We start from the raw sequence: 23030 nt of genomic DNA, 5'->3' as shown, positions 1-23030 counted from the left end.
TAAGGAAGAGCAAAGAAGTGAAGTCTTTGAACTGTGGTACTGGTGAAGAATAAGAAATAGATGTGGTCTGTCGAAAGAACAAACAAATCTGTCTTAGAAGGAGTACGGCTAGAATGTTTCTTAGATGTGAGGACATCGAGACTGTCTCATGTCCTGTGGACATGTTGTGGGAAGAGGCCAGTCCCTGAGAAGGTCACCACACATGAGTAACTAGATCATTCAAAACGAGGAAGAGCGTCAGTGAGATAGACCCAAGGCTGCAACAATGGCTTCAAGCGCAGCAGTGACTCTGAAGAGGTGCTGTGTTTTGTATTTTGTACATGTGATTGTTTGCCCTTGAGCCAGAACCAACTCATAGCTGGCTCTCGAGCAGGTTTTCAGAAGCAGTAAATTGCACAGGAGGAGAGTGCCCGTCCTTCTCCTGCAGAGGAGCTGGTGGATTTGAACTGAGTGCCTTTGGGATTGCAGCACAGCTTCTTGCCACTAGGCCACCAGAGCTCCAACTCAGTGGCACCCAACAATAACATGGTTACATTAAGCTGCCAGATAATTAGAGTTTAATGGGTCCATTGTTATTCTAGTAAACACATTTTAAAAAGCTTCTACAAGCTCAATTATCCATGCTTTAGTGATTTATGTGGGATTAATAATGAATTTGGATGCAAGCCACATGAACTGAGCTGACCTGAATGGTATCTTGTATTTGCTGGCACTCTACTCACTGGGGTTGACTGAATTACAGTGGTTGAAGGGACAAATTCGTTTGGCTCAGCATGGTAACCAAGGGTGCAGGGCTGCTCATATGAATATAGTTGCAGGAAAACTTTCATGGAACTAGGATGATCCTGTGATTATGACAGGATGTCTTCTGGGGCACTGTGATGATCCTATCTCTCCAGACACAATCATTCCAACCGTCAGACACTTAAATACCATAATCAGAATTTCATTATTTTGACTTTAGCAAGTAGGGATTTTTCTCCTCTGAAAGTATGTTAAGGGTGTTGGCTTTCCCCCAGGATGTTAAGATGAAGGCTGCGAACATTTTATAGTCTGTGGGAACATCTTTTATATATCCTAAAAGTGCACTGATCCTTTGTGAATGATTGAGATGAGGGTCTACAGCAGGTTTAGCTAACGGGGCACTGGTGAAGTCCACAGCCATAGAAGACTCATTCATTTTCTTATTTCACAAATATTTAGCATCTATCTATGTTCTTGCTGTTGTTAGGTGCTGTTGAGTATAACTCATAGTAACTCTCTGAACAACAGACCTGACTCCTCCCCTGTCCTGTGCCGTCCTCACAACCTCTGACACACTCAAGCCCACTGCTGTGGTCACTGTCAATCCATCTGGCTGAGGGTCTTCCTCTCTTTCACTGCCCCTTCACCTTTCTAAGCATGCTGTCCCTCTCCAAAGAACAAACTCTTCTAGTAACACTGTTCTCCTAGCAAAAAATATGTGAGACAAGGCTTCTCATCTTTGTCTCCAAGAAGCGCTCTAGCTACACTTTCTCCAAGCCATATCTGTTTGTTCTTTTGGCAGTCCGTGCAATATTCAGTACTCTTCTCCACCACCACCGTTCAAAGGCTCTTCAACTCTTCTTCCGTCATCTTTATTCACTGTCCAGGTCTCTGATGCATAGTGGGTGACTGAAAAGACCATGGCCTGAATCAGGTAGGTGCACCTTAGTCTTCTTTTGTCTATGAGACCTAGGTTTTCTCCTTAGAAGCAAGGATGGTAAAATTCTTCTCATATACTTTGGGCATATGGTCATGAGGGGTCAGTCCTTGCAAAAGGACATCATGCTGGGAAAGGAGGTAAGAGAAAGAGAGAGGAAGACCTTCAACAATATGGATGGATAGAGAGAGTGCAACAAAGCATTCAAGCGTATCAAAGATGGTGAGAATGGTGCAGGACAGGCCAAGGTTCAGATCCGTGTTTCGCTGGGTCACAAGGAATTGTAGTTAACTCAATGGCACCTAACAATGAAAACAAGATAGCATCTAGTCCATGGTAGTCTAGGTCCTATAATAACACTTCCATAGTTTACAACATAAGATGAATCAGATTATAACTGTCATTTACAAACTCATTGAAAAATACATACGTTTAGAGTTTATCATGTACAACATATCAGCATAACACATTTCTCAAGTCATGGATGACATGAACCAGAGAGAATGGTTGACTAACAGTCTTACATTGAGTTTCATCTAAAAATCTGTCAGGCTTGCTTGATTACTCTTCTCAGTAAGTCAGTTTTGGCTGACATTGTTACTACATAATTATCTTCTTCCCATCACACACCATCTAATCTTGGGTTCGTGTCTCCCACACCCCAAAGTTTCTGATTTAAGTTCCCAACCATCCTACAATGTCTAGAAGATTGAGGCTTCATGATGGTTTTGCGAGAAACTTACTTTTGCCCAGCTTCTCCTTGACCTGCACAAGGTCCATACTTATAAGCGTACACCAAGCGAGGGATAAAGTCAGATGTTATCGCTATGACAAATGCGTTTGTAATCACCGAGAGAATTCCAATACCTTCAAGAATTCCATACCAGATTCCTATTCAAAGAGAAACAGTTACATTAGTTCCAGACATTGGAGCAGAAGTAGTGAATGACAACTAGATCAACTAATTTCCAATAGTGCTTTCCTTTTATTTTCTCAGCTACAGAGAGACCCTTCTTATGATGGGGACTCTTGTCTGATGGCTCCTCCGCAAATCTATTCTGACAGAAGTTTAATATCTCACTGACTTTTTTCCACTATTATTTCCTTTTACTCTCACTGTTTTTGTGGCTGTTGAGTCAGAAACAACCCATAGCTGACCCTCCAGTAGGTTTTCAGAGGCAGTTAATCACACAGAAGGAGACTGCCCATCGTTCCCCGTGGAGCAAGTGGTGGATTTGAACCATGTGCCTTTGTAATTGCAGTTCAGCTTCTTACCACTAAGCCATTAGAGCTTCCTATACTAACAGTATCTTTATGAAATCAATCTTTGTCTTCAGGGGTTGCAAATATTACCTATTTTAACACATAAAAAAGTCAAGTCCTTAAAAAATGCACAATGTGGGTATTGTATCAATTACAGTAATAATTCCCTGGGGAAGGTTATGGGTCATCTGCTTTTCCTAATAAAAGGGGATGGTATTTCCAGCCAGAAAATGAGTAAGAACTGTCCACACTGTCTTTTTATGTGCTTCACTATTGTATGTATTGTATATTACTAATGGTCTGTTCTTGTAATTTGAATATGTCTTAAATTAGGGATTACCTGTACCAGGACTTGAAATGAGGGGTAAGATTTTATAACTCCCAAGCCCTGTCACTGAAGGCATTTCTGTACCAGTGCCAATGGTCACAATTTAACTAAGTTAGGGTAAGACAGAATTAAGTCAGGGAGTTCTTGTTCATGACAAGGCTCTAAAACACCACCTCGTAATCCAGGTACATACTGTGCTCATTAAACATGACACCAGGCTGGGACTCTTTGAGAGCACAAGCGGGGTCTTGTTCTTCTCTGCAGGCTCAGTTCCTCATTCAGGTAGTGAGCAGGTGCTCATTAAAGGGATATTTGCTTCTTTTGAAGGTTACAAGGCCACACAGAGGCAAGAAAATCCAAATTCAATCCTCTTCCACACACACACACACTATCTGAATGCTTGCTCTGCTGGATAACTGATGCAGAACTGTTAACTGAATAAGAAAGTACCTAATGTAATCCAGCATTGCTGGTCAAGGCAAAGGTCACTGTTGTGGATGGAAAAATCTAGATCACACTCCTTGAGATTCACACAATCATTCAGGGAAGAACAAAACAGAGTCAAGCCAATGGAATGTCTACTTTAAAAATAAAACACGTAAAACCCCATGCTTTATATAGTATTAAAATAATAATCACCATATATATTTAACCCTTTTCTTAGGAATTATTTTCTGCTTTAAATGTTTTGTTGATGCCAGGTTTTCATTAATGGAAGGCGTGCTGAAATCAAGGCAAATTTTATTTTTCCTGAGATAATATGAATTTTAATAATACATCTCCTAATTATTGAGGAGTAATGATGTTTGTTTGAAGACCAATGTGCATCTGATTCAGGCCATAGTCTTTCCTATGACTTGCTATGCATCTGAGAGTTGGACAATGAATAGGATTACAGAAAAAGAATCGATGCCTCTGAGATGTGGTATTGGAGAAGGGCACTGAATATCCCATGGACAGCCAAGACAACAAACAGATATGTTTAGGAGAGGGTGTACCAGAGTGCTCTTTGGAGGCAAGAAAGATGAGGTTTCACCTCACATACTTTGGGCGTTGCCAGGAGGGGCTATTCCTTGGAGAAGGACATGATGCTGGGGAGAGTGGAAGGTAGGTAAAAGAGAGGAAGACCTTTCACTGTGTGGATTGACACAGTGACTGCTGAAATGGCCTCTTGTATGTCAGGAAGTGTGAGGATGGCACAGGATAGAACAGGGTTCAGATCTTTTGTTCATAGGGTCACTATGAATGGTACTCAACAGCACCTAACAACCACAACAACAATGGTAACATGTGGTACATTTATGTACCAACTGGACTGTGGTAGTAGGATTGGTGAAGTAAGGCCAGTTTCTTTAGAGCCATCCAGATATCCAAATTCACTGCCATCGGAAGTATGGGCTACAACTGGGATAGAAGTTCCCCCCGAAAAAAAGAAGATAAAAAGGTTGGAGGGCTGCATAATCCCCATGAGCTATGAAAGGGTTAAATGCAAATGTTCCAGCACTGGAAATGATCAATTTCCAAACAGTTACTTTTACTTTTTTTATAATATTGCTTAAAGTTAACATGATTGTTCTTTCCCCTCCAAGAACCAGTCGAATAACCTTACAGGAGCGCCCTAAGTTACAATCTAAAATTGGTGGGTGTCTCTATTTCATCAGCCAGATGGTTACTATCTTTTACAACTCACATTCAATCCAACTTACCTATGTCTTTGGCCCTTGACGCTAAAGGTCGCCTCCACTGTGTGACGAACTTGTAAGCATCGAGTCGGATTTCAATGATGTTATTCAGTAAGGCCAGAAGTGGTGCTAGGGGAAAAGCTGCCACAAAGATAGTTGTGAATCCAAACTGAAGGACTAGAGAAAGAAAAAAAAAAAAGGGAAAGAAAACAGGGTTGTGTTTCCACTGCTGTTTCCAACAGGTTCTCAAGAAACTATTTACAGCAAACTTTCAGGAACTCTGGTGGCTCAGTGGGTGGGAAGCCGTGAGGCCAACTCAAGGATGGTGAGTCTCGTAATTCAAATCCACCAGTGGCTCCATGGAAGATGGTGAATGGGCAGTCTCCTCGCATGCAAATTAGTCTCTGAAAACACACTGGGCGGGTTGGTTATGGGTCAGCTCCAACTTGATGGCAATGAGTTGGAGTTTTTGTGATTAAACAAACCACCAAACTTTGTGCCCAGACATGATGCCTCCCTCATGTGCAGAGGGGCTTTGGAGGAATAATGGGTAGCCTGTGGCTCTGCTAATCAGAGGCTGATGTCTCTGGTTGTTTGAACACATCAGTGTGGGAGGAAGAGGGTAATTGCCTTCCATTAAGATTTATCATCCCAGAAACCAGATGGAAGGTCACTCACTAGAAGTCGGAACTGACTCAGCAAACAGTGAGACATACTAGACTTCATTTCTGATTTAGAACTTCAGAAGTCAATGGAGGGTCACTATGAGTCCAAACCAATTCGGTGGGTTGGATTTGGAAGTCTACAGGGTCTGACTCACTCACTGCCATTGAACTCATAGCAACCCAAGGTTGTAAATGATAATGAGAGGCAGGGTCCCATCTTTCTCTCATCACAGGCAGATTAAAATAGTTAAGACAGCAGCCTTTGTTACTGGCAGAGAACTATCCATCTTTCTCCCACGGAGTGACTGGTGGATTCAAACTGCTGAACTTTCAGCTTGCTGCCTGATATATTAACAACCACCCGGCCAAAGTGTCCTCTTCTTTTTTTTTTTTAATTTTTATTTTATACTGGTTTACTTAGAAAGTTTGTATACATTGTTTTTCACACTGGGTCTTTCCCATTTTCTTTACACATCCCTCTCTTCCCCCATCAAATTGTGCCACCCTATAATTAACTCCCCCCACCCCCCCGCTCTGCCCATCCTCACCCTTCTGCTCCCCCTCCCCCGACTTCGATCCTCATACATGCTTTACAATAATGGCCTTATACAGTATTTGTTCTTATAGGACTGAGTTAATTCACTTTGTATAATGCTCTCCAGTCCCTCCCAAGTTAGGTAGTGATTTACAAAATCATTTCAAGGTGCCTTTTTATAGTCTTGTTGCTGTTTTCTGCCATCATCGAGTTGGAATTGACCCAGAGGTGACCCTCTAGTGGGTTTTCAGAGGCGGTAAACTGCACAGGAGGAGACTGCCCAACCTTCTCCCATGGAGCAGTGGATCGATTAAAATTGTGTGCCTTATTAGCATGTCTGTTAATTCTGTTGTATTGTGCCAGCGATTCAGGACTGACTCATAGCTAACCTTCCAGCAGGTTTTCAGAGGCTGTTCATTGCACGGGAGGAGATCGCATAGTCTTCTCCAGCAGAACACCTGGTGGATTTGAACCATATGCTTTTGGGTTTGCAGCGCAGTTTCTTACCACTAGGTCATCAGAGCTCCCTGATAATACTATATTCTCTCCTCTCGCCTCCCTTCTTCCTCTCCCTTCCTTTCTCTCTTTCAATTCTATTCTCTGATAAAATACTATTCTTCCTTCAAAACAAAGCTCACATGTGCCCTCTTCTGGAGCCTGTCTTAATTGAAAATTATTTGTTCCTCCTTACCTCCCTCAACTGCTTACATCTCCAAACAAATAACTTCTTTTCTTTTGTTTTGATGTTGCCTGCCTTTTATCTACTGCTTTGGTCATCATAAAGGCAGAAATCATGACTTCTTTTTTAAAAGTTCTATATGCTGGCTATAATGGTTTAAATATAGAAGGTACTAAAAAGATAAGGAACCAAATAATGGCTTACTCAGTAATTTGCATGTAATTACAATGAAGAAAGGTCAGGAAACCTAAGTAAAACTATCAAGTGGAAAGAAAATTGGCAGAGATAAAGCTTATAATCACCAGGAGACTGGAGGTGAAAAAGAAAAAGTACTGGATGTTATAGGCAGAAAGAAAATTACTCACTAAAGGATAGTTCTGTAAGATTGAGCTTCTAAGGAAAGTAATTCCAAGTTTCAATGCAAAAAGAAAACTTATTTAATTTATTGGTAGCTGTTGTTTATTCTACACCTACAGAAGACTGTCTATGTGTTTCATTCACTATGTAACAGTATTTGACGGTGTGGATCACAACAAACTGTGGCTAACACTGAGAAGAAGGGAATCCCAGAATACTTGATTGTGCTTATGTGAAACCTATACTTAGACCAGGAGGCAGTCATCAGAACAAGGACTACAGTTTCAGTATGGATTGAATAACATCTTAACCTTCCGAAGACAAAAATTCTCACCATTGGACCAATAAGCAACATCATCATCGACAGAGAAAGGATTGAACCTATTAATAATTTCATTTTACTTGGATCCACAATCAAGACTCTTGGTACCAGCGGTCAGAAGATATGGAGACATATTGCTCTGGACAAGTCTGCTGTCAAGGACCTCTCCAAAATACTGAGGAGCAGTGATGTCAGCTTGAAGACTAAGGTGCATCTGATTCAGTCCATGGTTTTTTTCCCCATCACTTACTATGTGTCTGATAGCTGGAAAAAGAATAAGGATGACAGGAGGAGAATTGATGCCTTTGAGCTGTGTTGTTGGAGAAGAGTGCTGAATATTCCACAGACTGGCAAAAGAATGAACAGGTAAGTTTTGGAGAAGGTACAGCCAGAGAGCTCCTTGGAGGCAATGATGGCAAAGCTTCCTCTCTCACAATTTGGGGATGTTGCTAGGAGAAGCTATTCCTTGGCAAGGGATATCATGCTTGGGAAGGTAGAGGGTCAACAAAAGAGCGGAAGATCCCCAATGAGATGGATTAACACAGTAACATCAGCAATGGACTAAAGTATGTCAGAAATGATGATGATGGCACAGGATAGGATGGGATGGGATAGGCTAGAAAAGGATAGGGTAGGATAGGATAGGTAGGATAGGTTAGGGTAGGGTAGGATAGGATAGGGTAGGGTAGGGTAGGGTAGGGTAGGGTAGGGTAGGATAGGATAGGATTCTGTTCTGTTGTAAGTACTGTCCCTATAAGTCTTACTTAATTTGATGATACCTACAAATAACAACCATAAAAATGAACTAAAAATTGGTTTTACAGTTTAAATGGTTATATATGTCTGCATCTTTGCCTATAGTCTAAATTACTTAATATCTATTCCTATAAGCAAATGTTTCCATGACGTTCTGTTTTTAACTAGAAAAATATTGTTCATTTTGCCAAAAGACAGAGAAAGAGAGGATGACTTCAGTACAATCAAGACCTAAGATAGGTGCTCGGTTGCATTTCTTTTAAAGCTTGATCTACATCTGATTTGTGGGTCTTTGGCATTGACCTTTTGGGTTTTGGTTGAGAATGTAGTGGATGTCTATGTTTCCAATCCTGAAAGTACTGTTCTTTGGAAGGTTGTAAAATGAGTGGTTTAGTCATCTACCTACCTACCTACCTACCTACCACATCTTCAAAATGTTATATTATTACCAATAAAGACTAACTCTACATGTCAATGCTAATGTCCAACAATGATAAAAGGGAAGTTTAAACATAAGCTAGCATACTCCTAAATTGCATTTAATAAACACAGTTTCAAAATATATAAAGGAAAAGCTGAGGGAACTAAAAGATAAGTCTGCCATTGCAGTTGGGGACTTACCACATCATTTTCAGTAAATAGTAGATAAAATAGAAAAAGTAAGAACACAGAATACTCGAAGAACATAACTGTCCAGTATTACACGACTGGCATAGAACATTATATTCAACATCTTCAGACTGCACTTCAGACAGTAAACAAAAATAGACACTGTATAATAAAAAATAACAGTATGTAGAGTCATAAAGGAAATATCAACAAATATTAAAGATATAAATTAACACAAAGGATAACCTCTAACTGATGAAGAATTAAATTAGAAACCAGTGCTCAGAAGTACATTTTTACTAGATGAGCGAGAGTTGGTGGATTTGGGGACACATGTCTGTGTGTTTTGGGGCACAAGAGAAAGCTGAAAAAAAGATAGGAATGCTACAAAGTATGTGAATGAAAGGAAATATAGGCGTGGCTATTAAAAGGCAAACTGCATATTTCATAATTTTGCTTGAGGTTCATATTCTAGGAATAGTGTAAAGATCCCCAAACTAAACTATCAGGTTGCTTCTCAAAGAAACACTCTAGGACTATGCCATTTCTTAGGCTTTAAATATTTTTGGAAGCAGATTGCCACATATTTCTCCTGAGGAACAGCTGGTCGGTTCAAAGTCATCAACCTTTCACCTAACAGTTGAGGAATTACTTCATCACTGAACCAACAGGGCTTCTCAAGAATACTACACACTTAACCAAGTCCTACTACCTGTAGGAGCATAGGAAAATATTAAAACATGATAGAAAGTGGACATTTTAAAAGAAGTACATATTGTTCAACTCCATTTATATGAAGATATAAGCAAGGAAAAATTAAGGGAGGATGTATGACTATCAAAGGAGGTGAAAGAACCTCTTTTAACTATGACATATCCTATTTTTTTATCTAGCTTACAGAACACAGACTATTTGTTAAAGGCCAAAAAGTAGACATTTGAGGCTTCAGGAGTCATATATTCTGTCTGTTACTCAGTTTTGCTGCAGGAGGGCAAAAGCAGCCACTAATCAGCTCTTTCCAAGTTGATTCTAATTCATGGTGACCCCCAAGTGTGTCTAAGTAGAACCATAGTTCATAGAATTTTCAGTGACTTGTCAGAAATAGAGTGTAGTCTTCCAAGGCGCCTCTGGGTAGATTCAAACCTCCAACCTCTTTCCGTTAGACAACAAGTGTGTTGAACAATGTAACCCACCTAGTGACTCCAGGGCAGCCACAGACAATATGTGCATTAATGAGAATGCTGTGTGCTGTGGTGTTAAGGGTTTCTTGTTAAAAATGGCTTTCCTGGCCATTGACTTTGACTTTGCCATGATGATAGCCAGGATTATGCATAAAGTCATGTTAAGTTTATCCACAAGAGGACTGGCTAGTCTTGCCATTAAATTGAGCAGATTTACTAGCAGAATTTGAGAATCTCACCACCAGCTAAGAAGAAGTAGAGTACAGCATGCTTTTTGGGGCCAGAGATTCTTTGCACAAGTCAGACTTACAGGAAAGCAGCAGCAGCAACTGCAGCAGAGAACCAGAGCCTTGACTGAGACAGAACTGACCTTACAACTGCTACCTAATATAACCAGAGCTACAAGCTTTCTCCAAAGTTTGCTGGAGGACTAGGGGTGTGATGGGGTGGGTGGGGAGAACTATAATTGGCAGGACTAAACTTTTTGTAACACTGCCCTAAAGCTATGAGGCTGAAGGGCTTGTGAGCATGCTTCAAAAGTTGTTTTTATGGAGAAATTGTATCCTGTCACCAGCTGACATTGTATCCTGTTAGCTTCCCTAATAAACCCCATAATAGTGAGTATGATTCCATGTGGTCTGAGAGCTATTGCAATAGATTTTGAACCCAGCAGAGCAGCAAGATTGGTGCTAGAATTAGTGGAAGGAGGCACAGGAGTGTGGGGGACATGTCTGACTTCATGGTAAATGGGTTTTGTTTTTTTGTGTGTGTGGATGTTGTTAGTGAGGATAGTTCCCCTTTTGTGGACTTAGCAGAGGTCAGATATGGCCATTCCCATGCAGTTCTTGCTCTTTTTCTATGTTCCCCAAAACCCTTTATGAAAACAGCAGGCTAGATAGAAAAAGATTCTGACTACTGCATTAATCTGTGAAGATTCATTAATCTGTACATTTTTATCCCTCTATATACTATAATTCAATTAAAAAAATTGCAAACCAGGGAAATCATTAAGAAATTAACAAAACCAGAAGCAAACATTCAAGATCCTAGTCTTGTGGTGCTTCTGAGATTTGTTTCATGCTGCAAAGATACTGCAAAGTTTGGAGGACTCCCAACCTTAGCCACATAAAAACTTCTTTTCAGAAACTCAATATACCAATATTATTATTCATTTCCTTCTTTGGGGGAGAAGAGTCCATTAAGAGACCTCAAAGTGGTTAGTTTGCTTAATGAATTCCCTTTATTAAGTCTTATTATTAATGCCCAGATTGATTTCTTCTCCAAGTTATAGCTTTCTGCCATTCTGTAATTGAATTTCTCCAAACATTAGTAGATACCGAGGACCAAAGCAACCTAAGAAATATTGCACATTGGTTATACTATTCCCTTAACTTCCAGACTTGTCTAGAAAACACTGTTTCCTTCAGGAGTAATTAATGTGTTTGCCACCCCTCTTTTGCAGAGCTTAACACATTAAAAAGAAAAGAAAAAAAGATATACACACTCAATGTATCTTCCAGGGGGTTTTATTAGCTTACAAAAAGATATTGTGGATTCCCTGCTTCTCATGGGAGACAGAGTAGGACATCATAATACTAAGCCAGCTGACACACATCAGTGCTTACTATGGTACTATTCGAACCCCTTTCCACATATTAACTCCATAAGTCTATACAAATACTCTATGAAGTAATGACACTTATTATTATTCTTACTTTTGAGATGGAGAGTTAAGACAAGAGGCTAAATGACCAATTGCTCAGTATTCCACAGTCAGTAAGTGACTGGGCTGAGATGTGAACCCAGGTAATCTGCTTTTGGACTCTCTTGGGTGGTGCAAACAGTTCAACACATTTGGCTGCTAACTCAAAAGTTAGACGTTCAAGTCCACCCAGAGGCACCTTGTAAGATCTGGTGGTCAACTTTTGAAAACTCAGCCATTGATACCGTGAGGAACATAATTTCATTCTGTAGTGGCAATAAATTGGACTTAACTTGACAGATGACAGCAAGTTATTTTTGTTTGCTTGTTTGTTTTAATCTCTTTTCAAAGTCCATGTTCTTAAATACACATTAAAATAAATTGTATGGGTTTGATTTTACAGAAATCTTACTCATTAAATCTAAGTGTGGGTGTTGTTATTTGCTGTTGAGTCACCTGTAACTCATAACAACCCTATGTAAAATAGCCCTAAACCCTGCTCTATCCTGTGCCAACATTATTGTCTCTGACACACCTACCCCTATTACCCCAGTCACCAAATCAGTCCATGTCATTAAGGGTCTTCCTCTCTTGTCCTTTTCCTCCACCCTCCCAAGCATAATGTCCCTCTCCAAGGACTGGTCCAGCCTTGCAACATGTCCAAAGTATTTAGACGAAGCTTCAGAATTCTTGCCTCCAAGGAGCAGCCTGGTCTCACCCTCTCTAGGAAGAACCTGTTTGTTCTCTTAGCAGTATACAGTATATTCAATACTCTTCTCCAGCGCCACAGCTCAAAGGCATCAATTCTCCTTCTAGTCATTGTCCAGCTTTCTTATGCATAGCAAGTAATTGCAAAGACTATGGCCTGAATCAGGCGCACCTTAGTCTTCAGACCAACATAATTGTGCAGTTTAAAGTAAATATAGCTTCCTGCTATCCCATTCTCTATAAAAATTCCCATTCTCACTATAATTCCTATAGATTTATATCAGAGCATCTGTAACAATTTACAGCTCTTTTTTCCACTAGCTAGATTGGCTCAGGATAGGGTTCAGAGCTTGTATACATAGGGTCGCTGTGAATCACAGGCGACTCGATGGCACATAATAAAAACACAACAGGCACTCATTGATAGTAGAAATTGTACCTTATCTTTTTTCCCCTTCTTCTCTGGTTCTAATCATAGTATACCTGGCACATAACTGCCTGGTTCAATAACTATCTGGTGAACGATTTGTGTCCACCATGCCATGATGCTTCCTTTTTCTATGGTTTACCAAGTTTTTCAACTCAGTTGTGTTTTCTGGTAACTTACGTAGGCACAATGTCATGAGAATTTGCAGTGGGTAGGCCCTTGGCAACATGCTTATTGACTGAATGCTTTGAAACAAATGAGGGAGAGAACTATTTAAAAGGGATATGTGATTAGGTGTTAGTGTCATGACAGGAGTCCAGAGTGAAGGCTGCATAGTGGAGTGGACCTGAGGGTAGGGATGGTATAACAATGAAAAATTTTTTCTTTTACTTTTCAAAGAGAAGAGTGACCTGTGGGGGAGGGGTAAGCAGGGAGAAAAATGCAACAATGAATGAATGGAAATCCAAAGTCTCTGTAAACTCTCATTAAAATTAATAATAAAAATAATTTAAAAATTTACCACCACCACCCCCTAAACAAGAAAATGCCTCCTTTGTATTTCACTGAGGAGTCTCCACACCGAGGGCTTTTGTGATACTTGACGTGTGTCTAGTTGACTATAGGCTCATTTGTATCTACAATTAGCAGGATAAAGGAGAAAACTTTCATACTCATTTCTAAGTATTCGTCGAAGAGTCCATAGGCATTCATCGGCTGGAGGTTGTAGTCCTTCTCCCACTGTGGGAAACTGACTTTTCTTTCTGGGCCATGTTCTTGTCTCACTTTCCTTCTAGTCCACCAATTCTGGATTAACCTGCACAAACAAGAGCAACGCTTTAAAAAAGATGTAAGACTTGAAGTCATCAGAAACAGATAGAATTTAGAGTCATAGTTTTGTTTTGTTTTGCTTTTTAAATTCAGGACAGACAAACAAGCAGGTAAAGCTTCAGATTTAGAAGTCAACAACAGTGAGTACCTGTGGCTGATGGGCTTATTTTTTGGTAGGAAAACAAAATAACGTTTAGGAAAATACTAATAGTTAAGGTCAACAGAAGAGAAAAAGCCTTCCATTTGGTTTTGTTCCTATATTTACACTTTGTCACCGGGCTCCCACCACCTTGATCCACCATCACTGACCTATCCTGTGTCGCTAGCCACCAACATATTCCTTACAGAATTGTTAGCTAACAACATTATCTCTAGGAAAATAGCCAAAAAGTATAATACCTAAAGCTAGAGAGATCATATAAAAATGGAATGTTATATATGCACCATGGAGAAAGGGAAGGAATGTAGGGAATAGCGGTGGTGGTGGTGGTATTAGTGGTAGGTGTCGTCAAGCCATCTCTTATTCAGAGCAACCCTATATAGGATCCCTTGTCCTATTCTGCGTGCTCACAATACCCACTATGTTCTTTATTTTTTTTCCATTTTTAAAGAAAAGTTTTATTTTATACTGGTTTATTTACAAAGTCCATACACATAATAAACCCATTGTTGGAGTCACTGTGTCAATCCATCTCACAGAGGGTCTTCTGCTCTTTAATTGAACCTCTACTTTCCAAGCACGATGTCCCTTAACAGGGAAGAGTGGTGGGCTTATTGTAATAGTTCATGAAACTATTTAATGAATAGTCTTGCATATGATAGTTACAGAAAGGCTTCAGTCCTTTTGTTCATAGGGTCGATGTGAGTTGTGCTCGCCTCCACGGCAATCAGCAACACCACCACCACCAAAGTCTTGCACATGTGAGAAGGATGTGTCATTGTTGTTGTTAGGTGCCACAGCGCTGAGTAAGAGTCGTGACAACTCTATGAACAGCAGACCCGAACCCTTTCCTATCTGTGCCATACTTATCATTTCTGACACCTCGAGTCCATTGGTGCAGGGCCTCTGCTATCCATCTCATTGAGGGTCTTCCTCTTTTTTTGCTGACCTTCCACTTTCTAAGCATGATGCCCCTTTTTCCAAGGAACAGCCTTTGCTAGTAACATGCCCAAAGTAGGAGAGAATAAGTCACCTTTTTTGCTTCCAAGAAGCATTCTGGCTGCATTTTCTTAAAGACAGAAGACACTTTTAAATGAATCTCCTAGTACAAAGGCAACAACAAGACATTTGGAGGAGAGAATGATTTGGCTTTTGTGGCTTAACTTAAGATGCACGAGCAATTTAGCAAGTGGATGTGAACTTGTATATTCTGACTCCATGGGCCTGAGGAGACCTACAGACTCATAAAAATGTGTCCTTCCTTGGCATACTGTTGCCTCCAGCTCAATACCTGGAGTTGGGAAAGAGCTTTGACTTCTATGATGCAGTATTTTGACTTCTATGATGGAGTATTTTGACTCCTATGATGAAGTATTTTTGCACAGGTGAGGAGGATGGTCCTTAGTGGTGCCCAGCAGTGCATCTCACGTATGGGAGCGGGTTAAGGGAGCGAGGAGTTAAGTGTGCTTTACGGGGCAAAGAAAGCAACTGTGGGTTATCTGAGAATGTAAATGCAGAAACACAGGAAGCAAAGGAAATGGGAGGGCGCGTATCAAAGACAAACTATCCACATCACAATTTTGCTCTATGTCCATATCACACTTAAAGATAGAATAGAATGCTTCTTTTTCTGCTTGATTTAAAATAACTTCACAGGAAGATCCAACACTTGGAAGAAGATTTCTAAAAATACATTTAAGAATTCAGAACTACTGCCATTGGATTTCAGATGACTCTCCAGAGTCAACCTCCGTTCTAGTTCTTTCCAACTGAGTGGACCTCTCTGAAACCTGGAGCTCTCTGACTTCACAGACTGCGAGCTAACATGCAAATTGGGTAGGTGTGGAATTAATGCAGAAAGGAAAGCAGCCTTGCTGACTTGCATCTCCTTCAAACATAACTGAGCAGAACTCTGCAGACACAGCAGAACTCAAGGTTAGCTCTCCTTCCACAGGCCACACCAGTGTTTGCCCTCTGGTATTAACATGCACTGTTCTCACTGCGTCTAACTCTTGCTGGTTAATATACGCTGACTTAGGAACACTTTGGCTTCTTTTTTGAATCCTTAATTTTCCTCCTTCCCATAAGGGGATTTTCAGTGCAGTCTAAATTTAAGGTAGCTTAAAAAAATCCCACCACACTTGATTTATACTTCTAGAAGGGGTGTCATGTAGAAATAAGCCAGGACGAGGAGTCTAGGGATCTAACTGGTTATGTCTGAAATAGCTAGAGACTAGGTAATGCTAGGGATAAAAGGGTCAGGGACATAATTTAAAGTAAGTTGTGTTTGTTTTTTCAAGATAGTACCCCACATGTGGCAAGGATGGACTAGTCCTTAGAGAGCGATATCATGCTTGGAAGGGTGGAGGAACAGTGCAAGAGAGGAAGACCTTGGCTGAGATGAATTGGTTCAGTGATTGGAGTAATGAGTGTAGTTGTGTTAGAGATACTAATGTTGGCAGAGGATAGAGTAGGTTTCAGAAATGGATTGATTCAGTGACTGGGGTAGTGAGTGTAGCTGTGTCAGAGACAATAATGTTGGCAGAGGATAGAATAGGTTTCAGGGCTATTGTACATAGGATCACAACGAGTGACAAGGGTTGCTGTCACGGCACATAACAACAAAACCCCCACCTTTAAGAGTACACAGAGACTTCTCAGAGAATTTTCATTCCCATGACTTGTAAAGTCATACAAGGAGACAGTGTTTCTTATTTTCAGACTGACTTTGGTTATCTGAGTATGAACACCTAGCTTCACGTACCTGCAGCAGGTGAGCCTGCACTGCCTCTCTTACTTGCCACACCTGGAAAAGCCAGCAATGAGCAATGTCTCGATTACAGACATTTCAGGTACTTACGGGTAACCAAGTTCCATGAAATTATTCCAGGTCTGCTTTAGCACCATTATAATACCCATTTGCATACAGAGATCAATAAGGCATCCACTGGGGTGGCACTGAGAGGTAAGCAAACACAGACAGGCAAGAATCAATGGATGTACCAATCATTGTTTTATCCATTCGTTTATTAATGGGCACTTGGGTTGCTTCCATCTCTTTGCTGTTGTGAATAAAACAGCTATACATAGATGTGCATACATCTATTTGAGTTGTGGCTCTGGTTCCTTTAGGGCTTTTTTTTTATGCAGCATTGGAAAACAATGAAATAGTAAAACATTACACAACATGGGGGGAGCCTCGAGGATATTATGCTAAGTGAAATATCTCAGTCACAAAAGGATAAATATTGTATGGCACTGCTGTTCTAAAATTGGACAGACATAGGGAGGTTGGAGAGGGAATGGGGAAGTGGTGGATAGATTGCATTGGATCACTGCATTGGAACAGATGAGGGGAAGAATTGTTTGAAAGGCATATATTATTATATATTATATGTATGAGAACAGTTTGGAACAAGAGGGGCATTGGGAGGGGGTAAGGGAAGGGTAGGGGATGGGAGGAGAAAATGTTCAATAATGAACAAATTAAAAAAGGATCAACGGAGAGATAGAGAGGGTATCTGGTTTCTATTCAGTTCAAAATTGCCCTAAGGCAGTTTAATGCAAGTCTGCAGGAAACAAGCAATGATGGGAGAATACAGACCTCTTCTAGCCTCCACCTGTTTATCAGCCTCAAGTAGGCACCTGGGTGTCCTGTAAATCTTCAACACACACAAGAAAAACAAACCATTAGCATTCTGCAGCCTTCTTATAAACATCATAAGTCAACATAAGTCAGTGGCACACTAACTTTTAGGTCTGAGGGATGAGGAAACATTTGGAGCTGTCAGGACTACATATTCTGGAACTTTCCAGGGGACATTTTTCTCATCTGGCCTTTCTATGTGGCTTTGGATCACAAAGGCTAGGTCTCGCCACATCCTGTGACTTCTAACATTTTGTGCTGATTCTCAAGAGCTCTGACCCCTGCGAGCAGCAGGCTTACGCCCGGACTTAAGCACATCCTGAACTTTTCGAGTGATAATTATAAAGCTGTGTTTTTAAAAAATTAAATTACAGTCATGTACCACATCACATTCACTAATGCAACATCTGACTATACAAACATACATCTGTGGTCCCAATCTCTAGGAAGCCTATTATATTAAAAATTTTTGGAACAAAAATAGTTTGTAGTAATGAATGGGTGATACTTTGGAATATACATGAAAATATTATTCTACTAAAAATGCTTCATGGGAGAAGGATGAGCAATTTAGTATATCTGGGTCTCTAACAATTTTTATGCATAGAAAGGTACACTGTATACTACAACAAACGCTTGACTAATTGCTCTTACATATGAACTGAACTATACCAAATTGTGTTGATTTAGATACAAACCTGACTTAATGACAGAATTAGGAATGGCACTTTTTCATAATCTGAGGATTGCTCATTTATGTGGTAAATAACAAGGTATTTTCACAAGAGCCAAATCACGTAGCATCCTATATCACAGAATATACCATGGACACTAACTGGTGCATGACTGGATTTGACTAAAATACCATGTTAAGGCTGTTAGTGATATGTACTTATGTCACCAAAATCCTATACCTTGCCTTCTCCTGTTTCCCATCTTCTCATAAATGTTTCCAGCAGTAATCATGATCCAGGGATATTTCCACTAGGAATCCTTCCTTCTCCTCATCACAGGTGAATGTCAAATCCACCATATCTCCTCTGGCATGCTATTTCTATCCCATTTCCTGTCTTAAATATACTTCTCTCTTCTTTTAAGTTAGGGAACTGGGACATGCTACAGGCCACCCTCTCCTTTAAATCACCTGCTCACACAGGTGGGAGAACTAGGTGTCCAACTCGGGATCAAACAGAGTGAAACATTTTAAATCCCTCATCGATATATGTCAACTATTTTCCTTAGTAGTAAACACTACAGAGGCACTTTGGAGTGCACAGGGCTATTCCTGTGGGATGGGAGGAGGTGGCTTTATGATTTGGAAAGGAGAGGAGGCAACTGCTTGGAGTTTTTTTCACTCTAGTGGAGGGGCCTCTCTGTGACCTCTGGTCAGTGACCCCTGAACACTGTTCGGCCCTCGTGAAGGGTGGAAAGATCGGAGTCTTACCTTCCAAGGAAGAACGCGATGTAAAATGTGGAGCTGTTCAGATTGACAAACTGAAAAAGAAACATTTTCAGGGTGAAGCTGTTCTCCCATTCGGACTCTGTGCGAGGCTGTTCTGTGGATAAAAGGGGAGCAGAGTTTGGAGGCTGAATGGGATCCCCCTCTTGGGGCTCGTCCCCCTCAGTGTGGGAGCGAGAGGCATCCTGAGAAGGCCAGTGGGTGCTGGGTGCTGGGAGGTTACCCAGGGGATCTGCAAACTTGCATACACGTTCCAACAGAGGTTTGGGCTCCTGAGAGGACTGAATATCCAGAATGTTCTACTGTTTCAGGACCCGTGGAGCAGAGAGAACTAGGCTTCTAGTTCTGGCTCCCTGTGTTAATATTTTTTTTTTAGCTCCTCCTCTGTGATGCAGTACGTCTGTGTGGAGACATATTTACTGTTAGTTCTTATGATCTCTATTGATCTGCGATGGCAGATTCTACTCGGTCTGATGGACTCAAACCCCTGCCTCAGCGTGCAGCATGGTTCACTCCTTGCTTTTCACCCATTATTTTACATCTTCATGGACTAAGACCCAGAAGATTATCTCATCTCTAGAGCTTTGACTCTACATCTGACATGCCCCACCTGTGTCTTACAGTTTCTTGACCTTAGTTGGGGTTCACATCTCACGTCCTTACATTTCAATTTCCATAAACAAATGCTCTTTAAACAGTGAAATGAACCTCAAGATTTGGTCCTCAAGATAAAAGAGCTAAGTTGAAATCTCATGTCAAATGCACAAATCCTTCCCTAGCAGATGCCACTCCCCTCCAACAACCCCCAACATAATGTGTTTAGTGGAACAGCATTTTGTATGCTTTCACATTTCTTAAAAGTACCTTTAAATTGCTCATTTAAAATTTCACCCCACTGATTCCTTTACCAAGAACCTGGAAGTATATTTGAGAAGGAAAGTGGGAAAGAAAGACAACCTGATGAAGAATGAGCTAAATGTTCATTTTAGAATGAGGCTGGGCGGCTGGCGAGGGCAGAGGACAAAAGACTTTTCAGGGGTAGATTTGTACTTTCCTTCTGCTGCTCAACATCCTGTTCTCCAAGAAGGTCTCCTGGGCCGACAATCAGCTCTCAGGAGAAATGTCTGGGTCCAGTGGGGTCTTGGTTCAGGCTGTCAAAGATGCTGGTGGGGATACTACCCCGGGTCATTCACAAACAGGACACAGCTTGTCAAAGGGCAATTTCCAGGGACAAAAATCTACTTTTTTGGGCAAGAAGTGGTGGTGATGGACTATTTCAATGATGTTTAAGAACATAATAAATGTGGCTGGCACACAGAAGGGCACAGTAAAAAGTGTTAATTATTATTATACAATTATAAATATGGACACTTGGTCATGTTTTCCTTCTAGGTAAGGTATACTTGGGAATGAGTTAAAACAAGTAATGTGTTGTTATGTTGTTAATGTTAGATGCTGTCAAGTATGACCCATAATGACTTTATGAACAAAAGATCTGAACCCTGTCCTTTTCCTGTGCCATCTTCATACTTCCGGACTCACTAGAGCCCATTGCAGCAGTCACTGTGTCAATCAACCTGGTTGAGGGTCTGCTGATCCTTCACCGATCCTCTATCTTTCCAAGCATCATATCGCCTCTCCAACGAATAGCCAGCCCCTCCTTGCAACATGCCCAAAGTACATGAGGTGAAGCTTTATCATCTTTGCCTCCAATGAGCACTTAGGCTGCACTGTCTCCAAGACATATTTGTTTGTTCTTTTGTCTGTCCCTGGGATGTCCGGTGCTCTTCTCCCACACCACAGCTCAAAGGCACCAATTCTTCCTCTCTTATCCCTATTCATTGTCCAGCTCTCAGCTACATAGCATATGATTGGAAAGACCATGGCCTGAATCAGACTCATCTTAGTCCAACTGACATTACTACAATGTCAATAATTTAGAGACTTTCCCAGTGCAGTATGTTTCCTGATTTCCTGACTGCTGGTGCCAAAGGTGTTGACGGTGGATCCAAGTAAGATGAAGCTGTTGGTAGTTTCAACAGATGGAGATGGAAAAACTATTGTGTAGGAGCCTGTAATTAATTGCCTCACACAGCAAAGAGAAGACGGCCAAAACTGAAAAACCAACCCCTGCAGAGCAGACGCCTCCTCATGGTGGTCAGGTGTGTGTCAGAGCAGAGTTCGCTCACTGGCTGGTTTTCTGGGAGGGGATCACCAGGATTTTCTTCTGAGAAGCCTTAGGGTGGACTTGAACTTCTACTCTTTCAGTAAACAGCCAACAGTAATAATCATTTACACCGTGCAGCAACTACAAAATATGCTTACCTTATTAATAAAATGGAAACAATTTCTGAATCTGAACACGTGGTAAATGTACAGCTTACAGCTGGTGATTAGATTGTTCTGGTGCTTAATAGGGTTAGAGAAAATGCTGTTAGGAGGACTGATGTGTCCAGATGAATTTCTATAAATGTCACTGAGGGCTTGCCTGCCTGCATGTCTGGGAAATGATTTCAAGTTCTCAAAATAACTGATGTTAATGTGTTTTTATATATCACGAAGGAGTTCATATGCCATGATAGAGTTCAATTAAATAAAAACTGTTAGTCAATAGAAAATGAAATTTTTTTCTAAATCATACTTTATATACATTCAGCTATGTGATTTTTTTTTTGGTGTGTGTATGAATTAAGAGAAAATCTACTTTAAATTACATTACCTCATGTTAAAGTTGGTGTTTGTAGCAAGTTTTAAAGCTGTAGCGAGGGAGGAAAAAAATCCTCCAATCACGAGATATTTAAAACATGTTCTTTTGAAGGCAAAGAATAAAGTATCATATGCATTTCACAATAAAGACAGGATTTATTTTTAGTAGCTTTTCTGAATTAAATTCTTTGCAGCATCTTCAAAAGGACATTTTTTTTCAGACCATAGTAGTGTATCATGAAATTAAAAAGGGTTCCACTTACCTAAATTTGTCAGAAGAAGTGCAACTTTTTCATAGAGCTGTAAAAGAAATTCCATGTATTTAGTTATAAAATTGTAGATGCTCTGAAGTGCATCGTTACAACAGAAATAGGTAACCAAGTCATGATTAATCACTGAAAATCCTTTGAACAATGGTATCCATTCAAGGCAAGAAAGACATGTACTAGTTTCTGTCATACAGATTTTTAAATCACTTTTATTTTGAGGTGAATAACTGTGTAGTTCTAGGCTGACTCCTTACAAAGTGATGCTGGGTAAGTCGTAGCTCTCCCACAGCCCAGCAGCGTTCCCATCAAGTCCCTATTCTAACTCTAAGAGTCTGAAAACCTATTGTTAATAGGCTGCTCTATTTTTGTGATTATAGCACTCATAAATATCAGATGAGTGAACATTACTGGACACTCCCAGAGTTTGATGTATTCTATTTTTCATTAGTGCATTATACACATCCCTAAAGCATCCATCCAGCTTGTAAATGTAAATGGATGGGTCTAAGAGGGGGTGTGTATTTGTGTGTGTATGTGTGTGTGTGTGTGTGTGTGTGTGTGTGCAGGAAAGTTTGAGTGTACAGTTAGTTCAGGATAATTCCATCTCCAGGAGAATTCCTCAGAATATAAATTGAAGGCAGTTGTGGTGGACTAGTGGCAAGAAGCTGTGCTTCAATCAGAAGGCGCATAACTTGAATCCACCAGATGCTCTGCTGGAGAAGGAGGAGCAATCTCCTCCTGTGCCAGCCAGATCTGATTCGACAGTATGCAACAAGAAAAGGAAAAAAAAGGTAAATATGATTAAAAAAAGAATATAAATTGAGAAAAGAATCAAGTGCTTGCTCCAAAACAAAGTAGAAAAAACCCCCACCCAGTCAAACTGATTTAAACAATATTAAAATTACTCAGCATAACGTCCAACAACATATGAGCAAGAGCATATGGTGATGAAGGAAGAAATTCAAGCTGCTTTGAAGGAAATAGCAAAAAATAAGACCCCAGGAATAGATGGTATACCAATTGATGTATTTCAGCTAACAGATGCTGCCCTGGATGTGCTCACCAAG

The 23030-nt window shown here is 40.5% G+C and overlaps 1 protein-coding gene across 4 annotated transcripts in view; it reads right to left on the bottom strand.

The window, feature by feature from the left end:
- Positions 1-23030, bottom strand: part of ANO4 (anoctamin 4) — a 678878-nt gene that overhangs the window by 29527 nt on the left and 626321 nt on the right. For all 4 annotated transcript variants that reach the window (XM_006888526.1, XM_006888523.1, XM_006888525.1 and 1 more), the window contains 7 exons: positions 21958-21994; positions 18974-19085; positions 17488-17545; positions 16744-16841; positions 13567-13709; positions 4979-5131; positions 2425-2572 (listed from right to left, as the gene is read on the bottom strand). In XM_006888526.1, coding sequence (XP_006888588.1) covers positions 2425-2572; positions 4979-5131; positions 13567-13709; positions 16744-16841; positions 17488-17545; positions 18974-19085; positions 21958-21994 — 749 coding nt within the window. The remainder of the gene's footprint in view (positions 1-2424; positions 2573-4978; positions 5132-13566; positions 13710-16743; positions 16842-17487; positions 17546-18973; positions 19086-21957; positions 21995-23030) is intronic.

This window comes from Elephantulus edwardii, unplaced genomic scaffold (assembly GCF_000299155.1).
Source record: "Elephantulus edwardii isolate Elephantulus edwardi_28Jun2011 unplaced genomic scaffold, EleEdw1.0 scaffold00068, whole genome shotgun sequence".
Classification (NCBI taxonomy): Eukaryota; Metazoa; Chordata; class Mammalia; order Macroscelidea; family Macroscelididae; genus Elephantulus; species Elephantulus edwardii.
This window is presented reverse-complemented; position numbering and strand designations above follow the sequence as displayed.